General features: G+C 39.2%; 1 protein-coding gene across 1 annotated transcript in view; it reads left to right on the forward strand.

The window, feature by feature from the left end:
* Positions 1-15110, forward strand: part of LOC149213980 (uncharacterized) — a 28262-nt gene extending 13152 nt beyond the window's left edge. Inside the window, exons 4-6 of the mRNA XM_089392173.1 lie at positions 13947-14072; positions 14181-14375; positions 14601-15110. Coding sequence (XP_089248299.1) covers positions 13947-14072; positions 14181-14361 — 307 coding nt within the window. The 3' untranslated portion in view covers positions 14362-14375; positions 14601-15110. The remainder of the gene's footprint in view (positions 1-13946; positions 14073-14180; positions 14376-14600) is intronic.
* Positions 15111-18197: the final 3087 nt, after the last annotated feature.

Consider the following 18197-nt stretch of genomic DNA (forward strand, 5'->3'; position numbering starts at 1 on the left):
TGTAGCTTTTGAATTGTTTCCATAAATGTAGTAGCAAATGTACTCACTTTAAATGGATGAGATAATGCACAAAAGTGTGCATACTTGGTAATTCTGTCAATTACCACCATGATAACACTCTTTCCTTCGGACTTGGGTAAACTTGTGATAAAATCCATTGAAACCTCCTCCCGACATTGTCTTGGAATGGATAAAGGTTGTAATAGACCTGGGGTCTTAATTTTTTCAACTTTATTTTGTTGGCAAACCAAACATTCCGCCACAAACTTTTAAATATCTGATTTAAGGTCATCCTAAAAAAATTCCTTCTTAACCCTGTGGTAAGTTTTTAAAAATCCTGAGTGCCCTCCTAAAGGAGAGGTGTGCAATTCCCTAAGAATATTTTGTTTGAGTTAGGAATTCTTACATAGGTATAACCGATCTTTGTACCATAACGAATCATTTTTCCAGCTAAACGTATCAGATGTATTGGGATCTTGTTGTAACTTTGGAATGAGTGCCCACACTTCTTCATCATTCTTCCATTCATCCCTTGCTTCGTTTACCTAATCTGGTTGGATAATAGAAATGGTGCAAAGAAATTCTTCCACATCCTCATCCTTTCTTGAGAGTGCATCTGCCACAACATTTTGCTTCCCTTTTTGTAGATGATTTCGAAGTCATAACCCAACATATTTGTGACCCATTTTTGCTGCTCTTTTGAAGATAATCTTTGTTCTAAAAAGTATTTAAGACTATCATGATCTATTTTTACCTTGAAGTGTCTTCCCATTAGGTAGGGTTGTCATTTCTTAAGTGCATGTAGTATTGCCAACATTTCCTTCTCTTAAACAGCTTCGTGTAAATACTTTCCTTTGATTGGATGACTTTCGAAAGCAATGGGTCTTTCTTCTTGCATTAAAACAACACCAATTCCATTTCCTGAGGCATCACATTCAACAATAAATGTTTTTGTGAAGTCCGGTGTAGTAAGACCGATGCTTGGCACATTGCCTCTTCAAGATGTTCAAAGGCTTTTGTTGCTTCTGGAGTCCATGAAAATGCATCTTTCTTCAATAATGTTGTTAGAGGGGCTGTTATTCTCCCATAATTCTTAACAAACTTATGATAATACCCTGTCAACCTGAGAAATCCTCGTAGATGCTTTATGGATGTGGGGATTTTCCATTCCTTAATGGTTTTAATTTTGCTAAGGTCTACCTTAACACCTTCATGAGATACAATATGACCCAGATATTACACCTCTTATACTCCAAAGAAACATTTGGAGCTTTTTGCATGTAATTGTTTCTCCTCCAATAGTTTGAGCACCCTATCAACATGTTGAACATGCTCCTTCCAAGACTTGTTGTAGATTAGTATATCATCAAAAAATACTAACACAAATTTTCTAAGGAAGGGTTTGAAAATGGAATTCATCAAACCTTGAAATGTAGAAGGTTCATTGGCAAAGCCAAAAGGCATGACCAAAAATTCATAATGACCCTCATGAGTTCTAAATGCCGTTTTCAAAATGTCTTCAGTCTTCATTATGATTTGATGATATTTTGAACAAAGATCCAACTTGGTGAAGTAAATTGAATTGTGCAATTCATCCAATAATTCATTAATGACAGGAATGGGAAATTTATCTTTAGCAGTGAGCTTGTTGAACTCCCTATAATCTAGACACATGCGCCATGTCCATCCTTCTTGTGAACCAATACTACTGGAGAAGAGAAAGAACTTTGACTAGGTTGAATTATATCAACCTCTAGCATTTCTACAACCATATGTTCAATTTCACTCTTTTGGGCATAGGGATATTTGTAAGGCCTGATGTTTGGAGGAACACTTCCTAGAATCAAATGAATAACATGATCATGATCATGAATAGGTGGGAGGCCTTTGGGAGTCTCAAATACCTTGGAATGATTGTCCAAGACTTTTTGGAGATCTGGAGAAATAGATGATTTTAATGTGGAAACCTCTAGTGAACAGAATTGTGCAATTATGCCTTGTTTTTCTTTCTTTAGAATCTTTGTCATTCCATTAGAGCTGATTATCTTTCCCAATTTCCCTGTGATACCCCTTAATTCAACTTCCGTTCCTTCTAAAGAAAATTTCATAAAAATTTCTTGAAAATTAAAAGCTATTGTACCCAAGGATTGTAGCCATTGGACTCCTAGTACAACATCAACACCATGCATTGGAATGGAAAGCATTGCGTTATTTAATACATTTTCTCCCATGGATAGCTTGATATTATGGCACTTTCCAGAGCAATTTATGGTTCCTCCACTTGCAACCATCACTTGACACTCTGGTGCTGGATATAGGAAGCAATTCAATTCATTGGCTATCTTACAATGAATAAAATTATGGGTAATTCCTGAATCAATCAACACTATTACCTTTTTCTTCTTTTGCCTTTCTATCTTGATAGTTTGAGGAGTGGTAATTCCAGCCAATGCATAACAAATATGGTCAAATTCATTTCTTTTTTCTCTAGGGTTTATTCATGGTGTATATCCTCTTCTTTTGACGTTTCTTGTTCCTTTTCTTCCTCCTCTTCACAATCTATGTAAAATAATTTCTTCTCAGCACACTTGTGACCTTTAGTGTATTTGCTATCAAAACTGTAACAAAGCCCTTTGATCTGAAATGATCATAAACTAAAAAACTGATATAGAATTGATTAACCATTAATGATTTGAATGTTAGCTGAAAGTGCAGAAATCGAGGAAAACTGCTTGATAAGAAGACTTTATGACAATTGATTAAACATAATAAAGATGCATAACATAAGTGGAAACAGTAAAAACACAGCAATACCAGACAACAAAATTCATGACGGAGTTCGCCCCTAATGGACTACGTCTCCGGGTCCGCTTTCAAGATGGGCGACCGTTTTTATTAGGAATGAACAGAAGGTGTTGATTACACAGAGATTTGATCAGTCTAAATGTACACGCAGGCACATCTGATCACTGTCATCAGATAGCCCTTTGAACTAACTTTCCAATGCCTCTTAGGGATTCCAATTCCGACTCCGGATGATCTCGTAACACTGAAAACAAAACTGCCTATGACTTCTAGAATCTATAAGAAAAAAGTCAAAAACCACTCTCCTTCATCCATGAAGGAAAATCCACCTTTTAAAAGCCCTCAGATACATTCTAACTCCCAAGACTGAGTTTAGGGATGCATAAGCTGAAATTAGGGTTTGTTGAGTTAAGGTCTTGTCATAAAATGACACCTTAGGTATTGGTTACATGGTGGTTTAATTAGAATAGCACCAAAACTCAATGCAAAAACCCAAAATAAACTTTGGATATGCTGGCGGTCAAAAAACAATGCATAGGAGTTAACTGTCCATGTGAATAGGCCGCAATCAAACCGCAAATGGACACGGTTGTAGGTTTGTTCCAGCAGTTTCGGAACCGCTTGCCGACTCTGCATGTGACAACTGCCTCCCGGCGGTCTCGGCTGACGGTGCGGCTTCCAGACTCCAACCCTAGGTCATGGCGGTTAACCACAAGTTCACATGTTGCAGTTATGTTACAATCTCTGCCACGGTTAGAGCCTATCCACCATGGTTAGAACCTGTCCGTCGATTTGTTCACATGTCCTGCGGTTATGTTACAATCTCTGCTGTGGTTTTATAACCTGACTGTCACGTTAACCTCCGACGGTTATCACTGCTCTGATCACATGTCTCTCTGACATGGTTAGCTGTCCCGATGGTTATTTGGTGGTTTAGGGCCTGTGTTATGGTTTTTACAATGTTTTGAATGTAAAATGAATAGTCCGAGGGTGTATAGTTAGGACTTAGGCTTTAGGATTAATACATGTTTTGGTAAATCATAGGTTTAGGTCTTAGCATTAGGATTTGAATGTGATAAGTAAGAGATTTAGGTAGGTTTTAGATACCTTAATGCATGGTTTAAGGTTTTAGATGTAGGATTAGGATTTTAATAATTGATCACCCATTTACAATCATTCGTCGCCTAATGACGAACTTGTCGACAATGTGACATAAAACATATACATTTCATCGACACCAGCTGCCTTTGCAACGATATCCCTTTGTCAACACCCAAATCCTACGAGGCAACGACATGACACATGTCATTGACCAATCCTGGCGGAATTGTCGATGAACTCATGTTGACAACCAGGCGTTAAACCATCTCAACTGAACGCCATGAAACCATAACATTACCTATACAACCTGATCCATAACCAACATTGTTGAAGCTGAACTAAATTGTCGACGACACTGAATACTGACGACGACACTTGAACACCTATGTGATGTATCAACAGAATCCTCCTGGATCATTCCTCTCCACTTGAAAGCTTTTGGACCACAAAAGTTTGACTAAGCAAATAGTCGATGAGGGTAGAACTCCCTCTCTTTCCATCTTTCCCTGACAATGTACCAATACATTTGATCAATCACCTGCAAGTGATGACCTGATGATGCTGACCATGGTACTTTTTGAGTCGGTGACCTGTTTCATCCATCTGCAGTATGAACAACTTGCGACGATGGGAAAACAACCTATTATGAACATGGCAATTGATTTCTTTCCACGAAGAACCATGAGTTAGTGATTCATAATCTTTGAAAACAGTCTCTATTGGATGTTGTTTAATACCATCAACATGTATAAACAATCTATTTTGCGGAAAGACAGAGACAATCAAAGATGTTCTTGACATCAAACCAACTACTTGAATTGACATACTTTCCTGATTCCTGATTACTAAGTGAACTTGCTGCAATGAACCTATCCAACTGTAAGGTGAAATTTGCTGCAACTTAGTTTGATTCTGAAAGTATTGAATTAGTTGTTGATTTGTTTGAATCACTTTTCCTTTATTCATTAAATGATGTTTCCATTGATTATCACTTTCCTCTGATGCATAAGTTCCCATTAGACACTTTGACACTGCTTTAGAAAAGGCTTTGATATGAAAACAAATAGGTTTCCTCTCCACTTGAAAAGAGGTTTCCAAACTGTTCGAGACATGACATGGCGACACAATACAAGAGAAATTGAACACTGACTTTCCCCAATACTGACCTGTATCCCTGCAACTGTTAAGTTCCAAACTTAAACTGAATTGATTCATTCTGACATTAGGAAGAGGAGCTTTAGGCACAAACTGTAATTCATGTTGTAATCCCTGCTTATGAATAAGATGTTTGGTTTTACATAGAACTGAACAAGTTTCTATCTCTTTAATCAAACCATCTTTAAGCTGAGTTGCATAACTTAAACAAGAATCATGTTCATTGTTATGTTGATCCTTTACACGCATGATTACAACTGCTTGTTTGAACTTATTAATCGCTTCATCTGATTAACATTAACTGAATTCAAGTGATTTTTGGTTTGATGTGCCCTAATAATAAATTCAACCCCATCTTTCTTAAGGTGATATTTATGTTCTCTACTGTAAAACACTGCATCACAATCATAAAGATAAGGACTTCCTAAGACAATTCCACATATGTCTACTGGAACCACATCTAATTCCACTTCATCAATGTAATTAGTTGTTATGGAAAATCTTAATCGACGTTGTTTGATGAATTTTATCTGAGTTGATTTATTTAGCCATCCTAATGGGTAAGGCCTTGGATGATTTTGTGTTTCCAAACCCAAAATTTTAACTAAATGATTCATGTATGATTTTTAAATATTTGGGTAGTGATTTTTATTTTTAACTAGGAGAATCTTCCAATAAAATCCTTGAAAATAGTTCATACTTACTATCACTTACCTCCCACCATAATTTTAGCAGGCTCTTACATAAACAATGGATAGAAATAAGATGTAAATAAGTATACTTTCCAAGAGTTACTTCCCACCATTATTTATATTTTCCTTAGCACTTATGTAGGGGTAAAGGAGTAAAATTGTAAATGTGTAGACTTACTAGTGGTTAATACGCAACAAAATTTATGCAAGTCCTTGTGTCTAAGCAAACAATTAATTTATCCACTTCACATTTCAATTTATTAGTTCCTACCAAAGCAAGACTATAGGATTCAATTTTCCTATTGAACACTATTAATTTAGCATTGGTAAGTGTAGGCTATAATCTTTTATCCAAATTTTTCCAAAGCATAAATTTTTAGCTTGAGTGGTAGGTACTAAAATGCCTTACAACACTTATTTAAATTGCATTTTTGAATGTATATATAGATTCAAATCTTAATTTTTTTTTAATATATAAATAGATTCAATGCCTTGAAAATGGGCTTTGGCACTTCCATTATGTGGACTACATAGCTTAAACTTGTAATTCCACCAAATCTTTTTTAGATTTGAGATAAAATTAACTGAAAAATATATTATAAAAGGGCTAAAATGTAGAATAGTGACACTAGAATTGTTTTATATAATATAAATAGTTTTGTATTTTTCACCATATATAATATATACTTTATGTAGTTGACATTTAAATATTTTACTTGACATAGGCATTGAAATGATTTGCCTATAAATCGCATTATCCTATTAAAATGTCTTATTTGTCATTAATATATTTTGAAATATACATTAATAATATTTAAAATGGTATATTAGTATTTTCCAAATTAATTTTATATTAAAAATTAAATGAATTACAATCTCCTTCTTTTTTACATTCAATTACTATTTCTCTTTCCATATTAAAATATGTTATTATGTTCACAATTTTTTTATATATATAGTTTGATATTGAAATATATTAGTTATTAAGTAATATATTAAAATATTTTTAAAGGGTATAAATATTTTACTTTTAATTATTTCGGCTCTTTAAAATACTATATAAAATTATTTTTGTTTTTGTTTTTTGTTTTTTGTTTTGTTTTTTTGTTTTTTTGTTTTTGTTTTTTGTTTTTTGTTTTTTGTTTTTTTTTTTTTTCGGAGAAAGAAAATTCATAATTTCTATTAATAAGAAATTACATGTTGTTGATGCCCGAACACATATGCTGTATTGTGGCCCTCGACCACTGTCAAGTCTTGTTGCAGAGATTTAAAACCCCGTGGGGTGTACAATATTAGGTGCTGAGACCTACATGAAATATATAGCAGATCGCCTGTACATAAAGAGGTTCAGTTAACTAGCATATACTGAGATATATACAATACATAATCAAAAAGTTTTTCATCCAAAATCTAATAATAGAGGCCTTTGCCTCACTGAAATGCCCCATCTATATATGGCATGTGAAAATATCTGTATGTCGCTGTTGGAGAAATTTCCTCGATCATCCACTCGCCTAGAGGACGATGCGTCGCTTCTTTCGAAAGCTGGTCAGCAGTTCCATTTCTTTCCCTGTAGATATGAGAAACAGATATTTGGTCAAAGAAAGTTTTGAAAAAAACAACTTCTTCCAAGATATGTTTCAATGTATATGCATGACAAATAGTGGTGTTGTTACACCAATCAATCAAAGTTTTTGAATCGCCAAAGATTTGCAGTTGTCGGCAGTTTTTCATGATGGCAAAGTATAAAAGGTGTCGCAAAGATATCAATTCTGCGTGATTGTTTGTTCCGGGACCAAGCCCCATGCTAATCATATAGTAATGCGTATCAGATAGATGCAAAAGGATGCCGCCACCACAACCTTGCTGTTGGGCGGCACCATCAAAGTAGGCCCACGACATATCTTTATTTATCTGCTCCTGTCGAATGATTTTGGGTTGTTCATGATTGATCTCGTTTGGTAGTTCTGAGTATGCCGCACAGATAATAGGGTGGAGGAGGTTCCAATTGACAGTTTTGTTCTCGAATATGATAGAGTTTCTCTTGACCCATATATGCCAAGAAACCAGGAGGGGGAGATTCCTAGGCTTTTCCGCTGCCACGGTGGTCCACCACTGATCCCACGCAGAGTTTATATCCACCCCCTGCCAGTTCACATTTATATTTAGAGATTGTATGACCTGAGACCAAATAGTCCTGGTGGTCGGACATGAGAGGAATAGATGTTGGGTCGTTTCTTCATCTTGTAAGCACATCACACATTGGGATGGCCCCGAGAAAGCCCTTTTTTTAAGGTAAGAACCAGTGGGGACTTTATTCTCCAATATGTTCCACATCAGCAGTCTGGTTCTTGGAGGAGCATTCAGTTTCCATAGGGAGACCCACCAGCGCTTGAGGTTCTCAGGTTTTCTGTGTTCAATGATTTTATCATAGCCCATCTTCGGGGAATAATGACCAGATTTTTCTAGGGCCCAAATGAGTTCGTCCTCATCTGCCCTTAATCTAATATGAGTCTCAGTAAGGGCCTGTATATATCTCTTCCAATCATCATACCACTTAGCAAGTATATTCCAGTGCTGTTCATCTAACCAGGCCTGTGAAAAAATTGTGGTGTTCTGCTGGTCGCCAATCTGTGAAAGAAATTTTATACCTCTGTTATTTAAAAAGAGTACCAGACCGTCTGGTAGTCTGTGGGAGTTCCCGCATCCCGGCCATGGGTCAATACCAATTCAGACAGATGTGCCATTGCCAATTTTCCATAACAGGCTATCTTTTATGATGGGCATAGCATTGAGGATGGCCCTCCATATCCCAGAGATGCCATTTCTATTCCAATTCGGTCTTCGGATCCAGTCAGTGATGGTCAATGGCCAAATGTATTTGTGATGTATGACCTCCGCCCATAGACTGTTCTGTTTCAATAAAAGCCATCCTTGTTTTGCAGCCAAGGCTTGTGCAAAAGCCGGGAGAGTTTTTAGTCCCCACCCTCCCCACTTCTTAGGAGTAGAAATCTTGGTCCATTTTACCCATGCAAAAGTCTTTCCCTCCTTCTTGCCATTCCAGAGGAACCTACAGCAAATTTGTTGAATTCTGTGAAGTATACCCCTAGGTATCCAGGCAAGTGACATCCAGTATACCGGGGTGGCTTCGAGGACGGATTTAATTAGGATGAGTCTGCCCGCTTTTGAAAGTAGCCTGTGATACCAGCGGCTCATTCTTTTTCTATTTTTGTGATGAGCCAGGTCCAGTTTTCAATCTTGTATCCATCAGGTTTAAGCCTGAAGCCCAGGTATTTGATTCCCTCCAATAGATCAGTTTCTTGGAAAGTAAATTTCTGCAAGGCAAGCTGTGATTCCTGTAGAGTACAAACCGATAGGGATATAGTGGATTTTCCCCGGTTTATTTCCATGCCTGTAGCACTGCAGAATAGGAGTAGAATCTCATTGAGCGAGGTAGTATCCCGGACACTCCCGTTTAAGAATATCAGGATGTCATCAACAAAAAGTAGATGAGTTAGATAAAAATGCTCCATGAGTTTTAGGCCACTAATTCTCCCACTTCTTTTGGTGGATGCAATAAGTCTGCTCAGGCCTTCCATGACAAGCAAGAAGAGGAGTGGGGATAGCAGGTAGCCCTGCCTGATCCCTCTGTCAATATTGAAAGAGGATGAGGCCGATCCATTGATAAGTATAGCGAAGGAAACAGATGAGATACAACCCATGATCCAGGATATGAGAACGGGGGGGAAGCCCAGATGGGTAAGGATCATTTTCAGGTAAAGCCAATTTACTTTGTCAAAAGCCTTTGCTAAATCTATCTTGAGAGAGATGCCCTTAAGGTTTTTTGCTTGATAAAGTGTAGGGCTTCCTGTGCTGTGCCAATGGCCTCCTGAATGTGGCGGTGATGGAGGAAAGCGAATTGCTCCTGAGATATGTGGGTAGATAGGATGGGCTTGATTTGGTTAGCAATGATTTTGGAGATAATCTTGTATAGGCAGTTGCAAAGGGCAATTGGTCAGAAGTCATTGAAAGAGGATGGAGAGTCAGATTTGGGGATCAAGGCTATGTAGGTAAAGTTCATAGGGGGGTGAATATGCCCGGTGATTCTACTTTCTTCGATCACTGCCAGCAGATCCTCCCCCAGCAGCTCCAGGAAGGCCAGATAGAACTCTATAGGCCAACTGTCCGGACCCGGGCTCTTATCTTTCTTGAACCACTTGAGTGTTCCTTCCAGTTCCTCCATAGCGACAGGTTGGATCAGATTCTTGGTATCCTCCTACTCAACAAATCTTAGAAAGTGTCTTGCCAGGTTGATAATTTCGGGGAGATTTATGGCAGTCGGAGTAGTAAATTGCCTTTTAAAGTGTGTTATACCCAATTTGGCCAATTGTTGGTGCGTTGTTTCCCATCCTTCCGGTTCACTAGGTAGCTTCCAGATAGTGTTGGAGGCCTTTCTGCCATTTGCAAGGTTGTGGAAGAACTTGGTATTGCTATCTCCCGCTTTCAGCCAAATGGCTCTGCTTTTTAACCTCCACTGTTCTTCTTTGTCTTGTAACAACTTGATTTTTTGCTTCTCCAAGTTGTTCAGAAGTAATTTTGAATCCTCCGATTGGAAGCCAGTCCCCCTTTCATCCATAAACTGTGCTATCTGTATCTCAATATCCGAGAGGATCTGATCATCTCTCAATTTCTTTCTCTTAGCCCAGTCCTCAGTCTTATTCTTTAAAGCTTTGAGTCTATCGCAAAAATCCACCGCCTTCCTCTGCTCCCTCAGTGGGGGTTGCGATCTCCAGAAGTCCGTGACCAGATTGATGTAGTCAGGATCCTGCAAATGGCCAACATAGAATTTGAAGGGGGAGCGTGGTTTCTTTGTTGATCCACTGACTTGTAGTAAGATAGGAAGATGATCGGATAAGCCGCCAGTGCCTACCCATTGTCTGTACAGGGGTAGTTTATTTATGAGGTCTTCATGTATAAGGAATCTGTCCAATCTCCGTCCCAAGGCAGCTGCCCCGTTCTCCTGTTATGCCAAGTGGGGACCTTCTTGTTCATGGGGACATCAACAAGCTTGTGTGAGTCCAGTAGCATACTCATCTGCTCGGAGATAGGGTCCAATTGTGCATGGTGTCCCCAGGATTCTCCTACCCCCAAGGAGAAGTTTAAATCTCCGCCAATAATGGTAGAATTTGTGACCAGATTATTTTCTAATAGATTGTGCCAGAAGGCCAGTCTATTCTGATTTGGGGCATAGATGTTGATAACTTTTAATGTTAGCCCTAGTTCTCCCATGAAGATGTCCATTCCAATAAAGCCCCATCCACCCCAGGATGAGATGATCTTGACAGTCCTGGGGTTTATGCCAATAGCAAGTCCACCGGATTTGCCGTTTGCATCCAATCCTTGAAAAGTCCAACCCGACAGGATGGTTTGAAGTGTTCTCACAGTGTTGTCCGATGAGCAAAGAGTCTCCTGTAGGAAGAGGATGTCACATCTGTATTCCTGAGTCAGCCTTTTGAGAGCCTAACGCTTTTTGGGGTTGGCTAATCCCCTACAATTGTAGGAGAGCCAAATCATGGGGAAACAAGGGCTAAGGGCTCAATTGCTCTAAGCGCCCTCTCAAAGTGCATTGTCGTCCTTGTGCTACATTTGCCACAGCAGTGTGAATGGCCGATTTGATTTTGGATGGACGGTCCCTAGATGGTTATGATTTGTAGCCCGTCCAGGGGATAGTCCCAGACCCAAAAATTTTGGTCGGACACGAGGTCGAAGGTGGTATGGGTGCGATCCCGAACCAGTATGGGAGGTAGAAGGGTTTGGGCGAGAGGATGCCATCCTGCGAGAGGAGGGAGTGGTGGAGATGGTGGGAGGGGGTGGGGCAATGGAGCAAGGAATAGAGGGGATAGAGCCCGGATCAGAGAATGGAGGATGCAGAGATGAGTGCAATACAGAAAACATAACTTCTGAAAAAAGTGCAGAGGTTATGGGAAATGATTCATTACCCGGGGCAGATGATGCTTCCGCCGCAGTCTTGGAACGGGTACGAGGTGGAGCTGGCGATGATGCAACTTTCCTTCTACTTTTTATCTTCGTTGTGGCTCCAGTATCCGCCTCCGGTGGAATCTCGCTATGGTTCAAGTCACCTTCACCTTGCTTTAAGTCGCCTTTGTTCTGCTCTACTGATGGCTGTTGCTTTGTTCCTCTTGAATTCTCCGATGTCACCCTCGAGAGCAATGGACAGTCCTTGTACAGATGGCCCACTTTGTGGCATCTCCTACAACGAAAAGGGACACCCTCATAGTCCAGCAACTGTTTGCGCGAGAAATGTCTGTGATGCAATGTGATTTTTTCCTCCAGCCCAGCCCTGGTGTCGAGATGTACTAAAATCCTTGCCATGGTCATAATTCCCGTACGCTCATAGGATTTGTCGTGTTCCAGATAGGTACCCAGTGCGTCTCCTATGCGTTTGAACACCTGGGGAGTCCAAAATTGCATGGGTAGTCCCGGCAGTCTAACCCAAATAGGCCTTGCACCCAGTTGTTCCCGCTCCGGATCAAAGAGGGGATCCCATCGCTTCAAAAGAATAGGAGCTAACTCGATATGCCAGAATTGGGATAAAATCCATTGAGTGTATTCCGCTCTATGAAAGTGCAGAGCAAACCAGCCTCTTGCTAAGACCTTTATGGCTGGCAGTTCCTTCAGTAAGGAGCCCCAAATCTCCTCTGTCCATTGCCTCAATCTTTCCACAGAATAGGTCCGACCACGAACCCGACCAACCAGTACTTTCCTCGCAGTATCAATCGCATCCTCCATTTGAACGTCCTCCCCGAAGGTCAAGTTAATATCTGAGTCTATGGCCCGAAGGCACCGACCTTTTTTCTGCTTATCTGAACGCCTGCCAATAGGGAATTCCTTTAGGAGCTTGCGACATGGGTCCAAGGTGCTATGCTGGGCAGACCTGGCCGGACGAGCATGTAGAAGCGGAGAGCTGAAGCAGCCCGAACGGATAGGGGAGTGTGGATTTAGACTGCAGGATCCCGGATGATAGGTAGATAGAGCGGGTCGCTGAAGTTCGGGGGGCCCAACTGGTGCTATGGAAGTGGTGGAAGGGTTTAAGGGCTGGGAGGTAAGCGAGGGGGATAGCAGGGGAGGCTGTGCGGGGTGAGGAAGGGGAGAGTCGAAGGATGGAGAGGTCTGAAGGCATGAACCCAGCAGATGAAGCGTTGCCGGCGAGAGCGGAGGGCACTCTAGAACCGGAAGGTCCGCTATGTTGACAGCCGGATGCTGCTTTTTTCCAGTGCGCGGCAAGTGGAATGGCGGATGTACAACAACTGTCGAGCTAGGCAGATCTTTACCCCAAGGATCCATAGCCGGTTGATTTTTATATGCCCAGATGTCTTGATTTGGCATGGGGTCCTCCTCGTAGTCCACAAGATCCTCCTCCACCATAGCAAACCGACAAAACCTGCTCTGACCACCGACCAGGGGGACCGACTGCAAGTGGATACCGGGAAATCAAAGCGAGAAATACGGCCGTTCAGTTTTCTGCGAGCCCTAAAAAACAGTTACCAGTGTTCCCAGTATGGGTCAATGCATATAATATGTAAGAACCCTCGATGGGCCCGCGAGGGTCATCATATCCCGGGAAAAACATAACTAGATTAGGAGCCATCCATGGTTTCTGTGATGCACCGGGCCGAAAACCTAGGGTTTTCCATTACCGCCATGACCGCCGTTCTCCAGAGCTCTCTCCCATCCATCAACTCTGATACCATGTTAGACAGGATCATATAAAATTGTTATATAACATAAAGATTTAATTATTTTATTTTATTGTTTAATATAGAGATTAAAATATTTTATTTATGATGGAGTGTAAGAATAAAATATAATTATAGTAAAGTTATTAATATCTTATAATGCTTTTAATCAAAATTAACTATATTCATTTAACATTTTTATTATTATATATTAATTTGGAATGAGCGAAAGGATAATTTCTCTGTTTTGCAAGAATTTCTGAGACTTGGAAAATCTTATTTTTTTATGTTTTTCAGGTTGGTTTGAAAGTCTGGCTGATGGCACCTATATCAGTGGGAGTATATCAATATATCATGATTGTTATGTAAATAAATATAGTGAGAGTCTTATTGATCATGTCACATTGTTTCATTTCTTTTCGGATTGCCTATACAGGGACTCGGGAGTGAAAATAATTATCAGAGTACCTGCTGCCACTGCGAATTTGGCGGACATTCCATCGGATAAATTCTCTGGGCTAAAATTGACGCAGATGACCATATTAGGCCATCCATATCCAATGTATATTGCTGTTACATTCTTTAGTTTTTTTTGGTTGTCTATACTGATACTCTTTCCGCTTTAATTGGCCTCTTGATTAACTGATATTTTATTGCTTCGATCTTGCAGAAGCTATTACAGGTGCAGAACAGTGGGTTGTCCTGCAACTAAGCACATAGAACGAGCCCTAGACGATCGAAACGTATTTATTGTATACTACGATGGTAAACACAACCATTCTCTTTCTGTATCTGAAACACAGGCCCTGAAATTAGCTGTTCAATATTGTCCAGAGGATGTGGCTTACTAGTTAGGTAAAATCAGGTACTTTTCATGATCAATACTATGTACGCCCTTAAAATTGCTTTAGAAGAAATTTCTTTAAGTGGAAAAAAAATTAGTCTTAAAAGGATCTTGTGAAAGTTTCTGCATCCAGATCTCCACGGAGCCATTTGTTTTTCATAGTCGTCCTAATTGAAAACCTCCTCGAGCTTCAATCCATTAAGATCGATAAGTCCGGAGTTTCTGAACGATTTATTTTCTCTACAGATTCTTTGCGCTGTATCATTAATGTTCAAAGCCAAAGAAAAGCGAGGCTAAATTTGCAATGATCGAAGGATATTAGCATTCATTATATCAAGCTATCTGCTTGCGGTGGTCAAATTTATTACAGCGCCTGGCCGTTGCCTCCAACATTTTGTCTTTTAAGTGATTTTCTATGTGATGATCAGATCAATGCATCACTGTTCGATTTTTTAAAAGTTAACCCCTCTTTCGAAAAAAAGAAAGAAAGCCGAAGCACTTATAGTTGTTTTCGTTTTCGTTTTTAAAGAGAATCGGTTACATATCGACCAATTTGAAGGTCTGGATAAATAGACTGAGAATTCGAGATTCGGACACGTTGTTAAGAATTGAAGTCATGCTCATGCTAGTCAAAATAGTAAAACCCTGTTATATCATAAGCTAGGTTTTGCCTGTTGGTTCTGCATTTAGGTGTAATATTAAAACTCGATAATATTTTCGAGAATTTAGTGGGAAGTTACATGAAGTTGAAATTTATAACATATCTAAAACCTTTACATAAGGTTGAAATTTATAACATATCTAAAACCTTTATATTCAATTTCTGCGAGCGATTTAATCAAGATATTAGATTTCTTTCGGTGTTGAAAGTGTGAAAAGATTGTGAAATAAAATTAAAATCTTTTTTATATGAGATCATCTTCTTCATTTTATCGAGATCTATTATCCATGAATGTTGCTTTGTTGGTTTCTTTTGCTCTCTCTTATCAATTATGTTTTTTCTCTCTCTTATCAATTATGTTTTTAAATTTCAGGGCTAAAGTCTCAAATTGATAGGATAACAAGATCAACTGGCGCAGCGATAGTCCTTGCCCACATATAATTTCAGTGCTCTGAAGCAATTTAGCAATGTGAACCAATTTGCAATCTTAAAATTGTAGAGAGCTTTATTGGCAATTAGAGTTCTGATTGAGAATAAAATTCTAAGAGTTGTATATGTTTTGCACTTAACTGTCTCCCCACCTCACCAAGGCCTCGAATAAACTGTCCACATAAAGTGTAATGAAACATGCCAGAATTATGCCTGTAGGGGTTTGGTCTCATGGCCAGCGCCACAATTATATCCGCAGGGGTTTGGTCTCATGGCCAGCGTCACAATTATGTCCACAGGGGTTTGGTCTTGTGGCCAGCAGACGGTCTGCTAAGTCGTTTGTGCCACTGTGCAAGTCACGAGTTCAAGTCTCGTCTTAACCTGAGGGCCGTCCTTGCGGGCTGGGCGGCTCCTCCTAGCGATTATAGTGGTAGCCGGTGGGATTAGACCCCGTGTAACGCGAATACGATACCACCGCTGTTGCCGATTCCGCTAAATATAAAAAAAAAACACGCCACAATTATTTAATATCTGATCGAATGCCAATAACAGAAAACCCATAATAGTGTAATGAAACTACATCTAAGGTCTTTGACCACAACATTTAAAATCTGTCAGAAATAGAGCATCCGATCAAGGACTTGTACAAATGAATTTCAAGTGACTTTACTACATTGAACATAGTTAGGTACTTGATGGGAGAAAGCATAAGCAATAGCTCTCTCACTTTGAATGAAACTTGTCGTCTCAGTTGCGGTTTTGCATGAACTTCTTTAAGGGTTCCTTGACTATCAGGGCATTCTTCCTGAAACAAGGAATGCACTTTTGAAACAAAATCGACAATAAAATCAATGTTTTCCAAGTTAAAACAAAAAAGACAACGCAATCAATTTTTCTTGAAGTTAAAACAGAAAAGACAACACAATCAATTTTTTTCAAGTTAAAACAGAAAATATATTTAGGTTATCAGAATTATTCCTGCAATTCCATATCACACAAATATTAGTATTGTTGTGTAAGTGGTGTGATTGTTAGAAACTGAAATTGAAATTTAGCATATCTAGTAACAAAGGGAAACCCACTGATCAGAAAAACCGAGATCATTTCAGACCCATGTAAACAGGTATCTATATGAGGTATGTCCTAATTGAAAGGTCCTTCAATCTGAAAATGAAATGTATGGAAATTTACTAGAAAAAGCTCCAACAAATTGGAGCCATTCTTTTGAACACCAACCCTGCTCTGCCACTCTGTGCACATAATTCAACCCAACTACACTACACTTGTAATGCAATGCTTATTGAGGCGATTGAATCATCAAGAATTCTTTGGTCTTGCAAGGTTAAAAGCACATGGGGCTTCTTGCACACTTACTGCTTTTAGCATATATATCTTCAATCTTTTGTCTTGCAGGGTTAAAAGCACATGTGGCTTTTAGCAAACTGGTTGCATTCAGCAGATATATCTTCATATCAATTAAAATTGATTAGCTCTTCTTAGATTCCATGCATCAACTCTCCACGAGCAAAGTAGTCTCCTTATGGCAAGCATACTATTCATATTGCAAAATGTTTTTGAAATGATTCACGACAGGACTACCATTACTGAAAGAACTTTTACAGAAGGCATTCGTTTGGAGCACATTCAAACATTTTTTTATGTTTTGTAAATTATTCGATGACAAATTACTTGAATCTCCTACGTTAAACAGGCTTTTTTAAAACATGGCATATATGCATTCCATGATATAAAACCACCATATGCACATTAAAAGTTCCCTTTCATACAAGCAAACATGTTTCTTGCTACTGATGCCAACTATTAAGCACCGTACTGAAGCACATTTCATTCTTGATCAAATGCATTCAACCCCATCCTGGAACAAGCATCTTCCGCCTGAAAGTTTGAATTACAATGGTAGTGAGTTTGTAATGATGGGTTCCTAAAAGACCCACAAAAATTACCAGGCATATAACTCCCTGTGAATTCTGCTAGCAAAAGGGCACGCTCTAAGAGGGCTATTTCGAAACTTGAATCTCAAATACAAGCAAGGAAGTACGTTGAAGCAGAAAACACAGATTTGGAGATGACATCGAATCACTTAATGGTCATTCCAGACATTCTTTGCAAGCAAGAATTAATGGCAATACAATCCGTATTGCCAAACGTTTCTTTAGAAGCCTGTCCAAAAATTTTCGTGGAAATTTTTGAACCTGAATGTGAAAGTCAACCCATGATGACAGGTAAAATGGCAAAGGCAGATTCAAAGACAATCTTTAGAAGTTTTCCAGACATTTTTTATGGGGGAAATCAACGGCCATCCCGGTCACATTGCCAAAGATTTCCACTGTAGCCTCGGTAGAAAACTTTGAGTGGATATTTTAAAACTTGAATCTGGATGCCAAGCAAAGATGGCAGGTGAAATGGAAAAGGTGGATTTAGGGACATCAGTTAAATGCTTGCATATGAAGAAATCATATTCTCTAGCCTCGGTAGAAAACTTTAAGGTGGATATTTTAGAACCTGAATCTGGATGCCAAGCAAAGATGGCAGGTGAAATGGAAAAGGTGGATTTAGGGACATCATTTAAATGCTTGCATATGAAGAAATATATAAAAGTGGTGAATTTCCAAGGGAATTGAATGACATGTCCCATCGAAACAGACAAACATGGAGACTAGAAATAGAAGTCGCTGAACAAGTAGATGAAGCATTAAATTCGAAGGTACTTGCAATTATAAATTGGGAGACAA

This window comes from Pinus tabuliformis, chromosome 1_1, assembly GCF_031772625.1.
Source record: "Pinus tabuliformis cultivar Carrire ecotype Pingquan chromosome 1_1, CPIR1, whole genome shotgun sequence".
Classification (NCBI taxonomy): Eukaryota; Viridiplantae; Streptophyta; class Pinopsida; order Pinales; family Pinaceae; genus Pinus; species Pinus tabuliformis.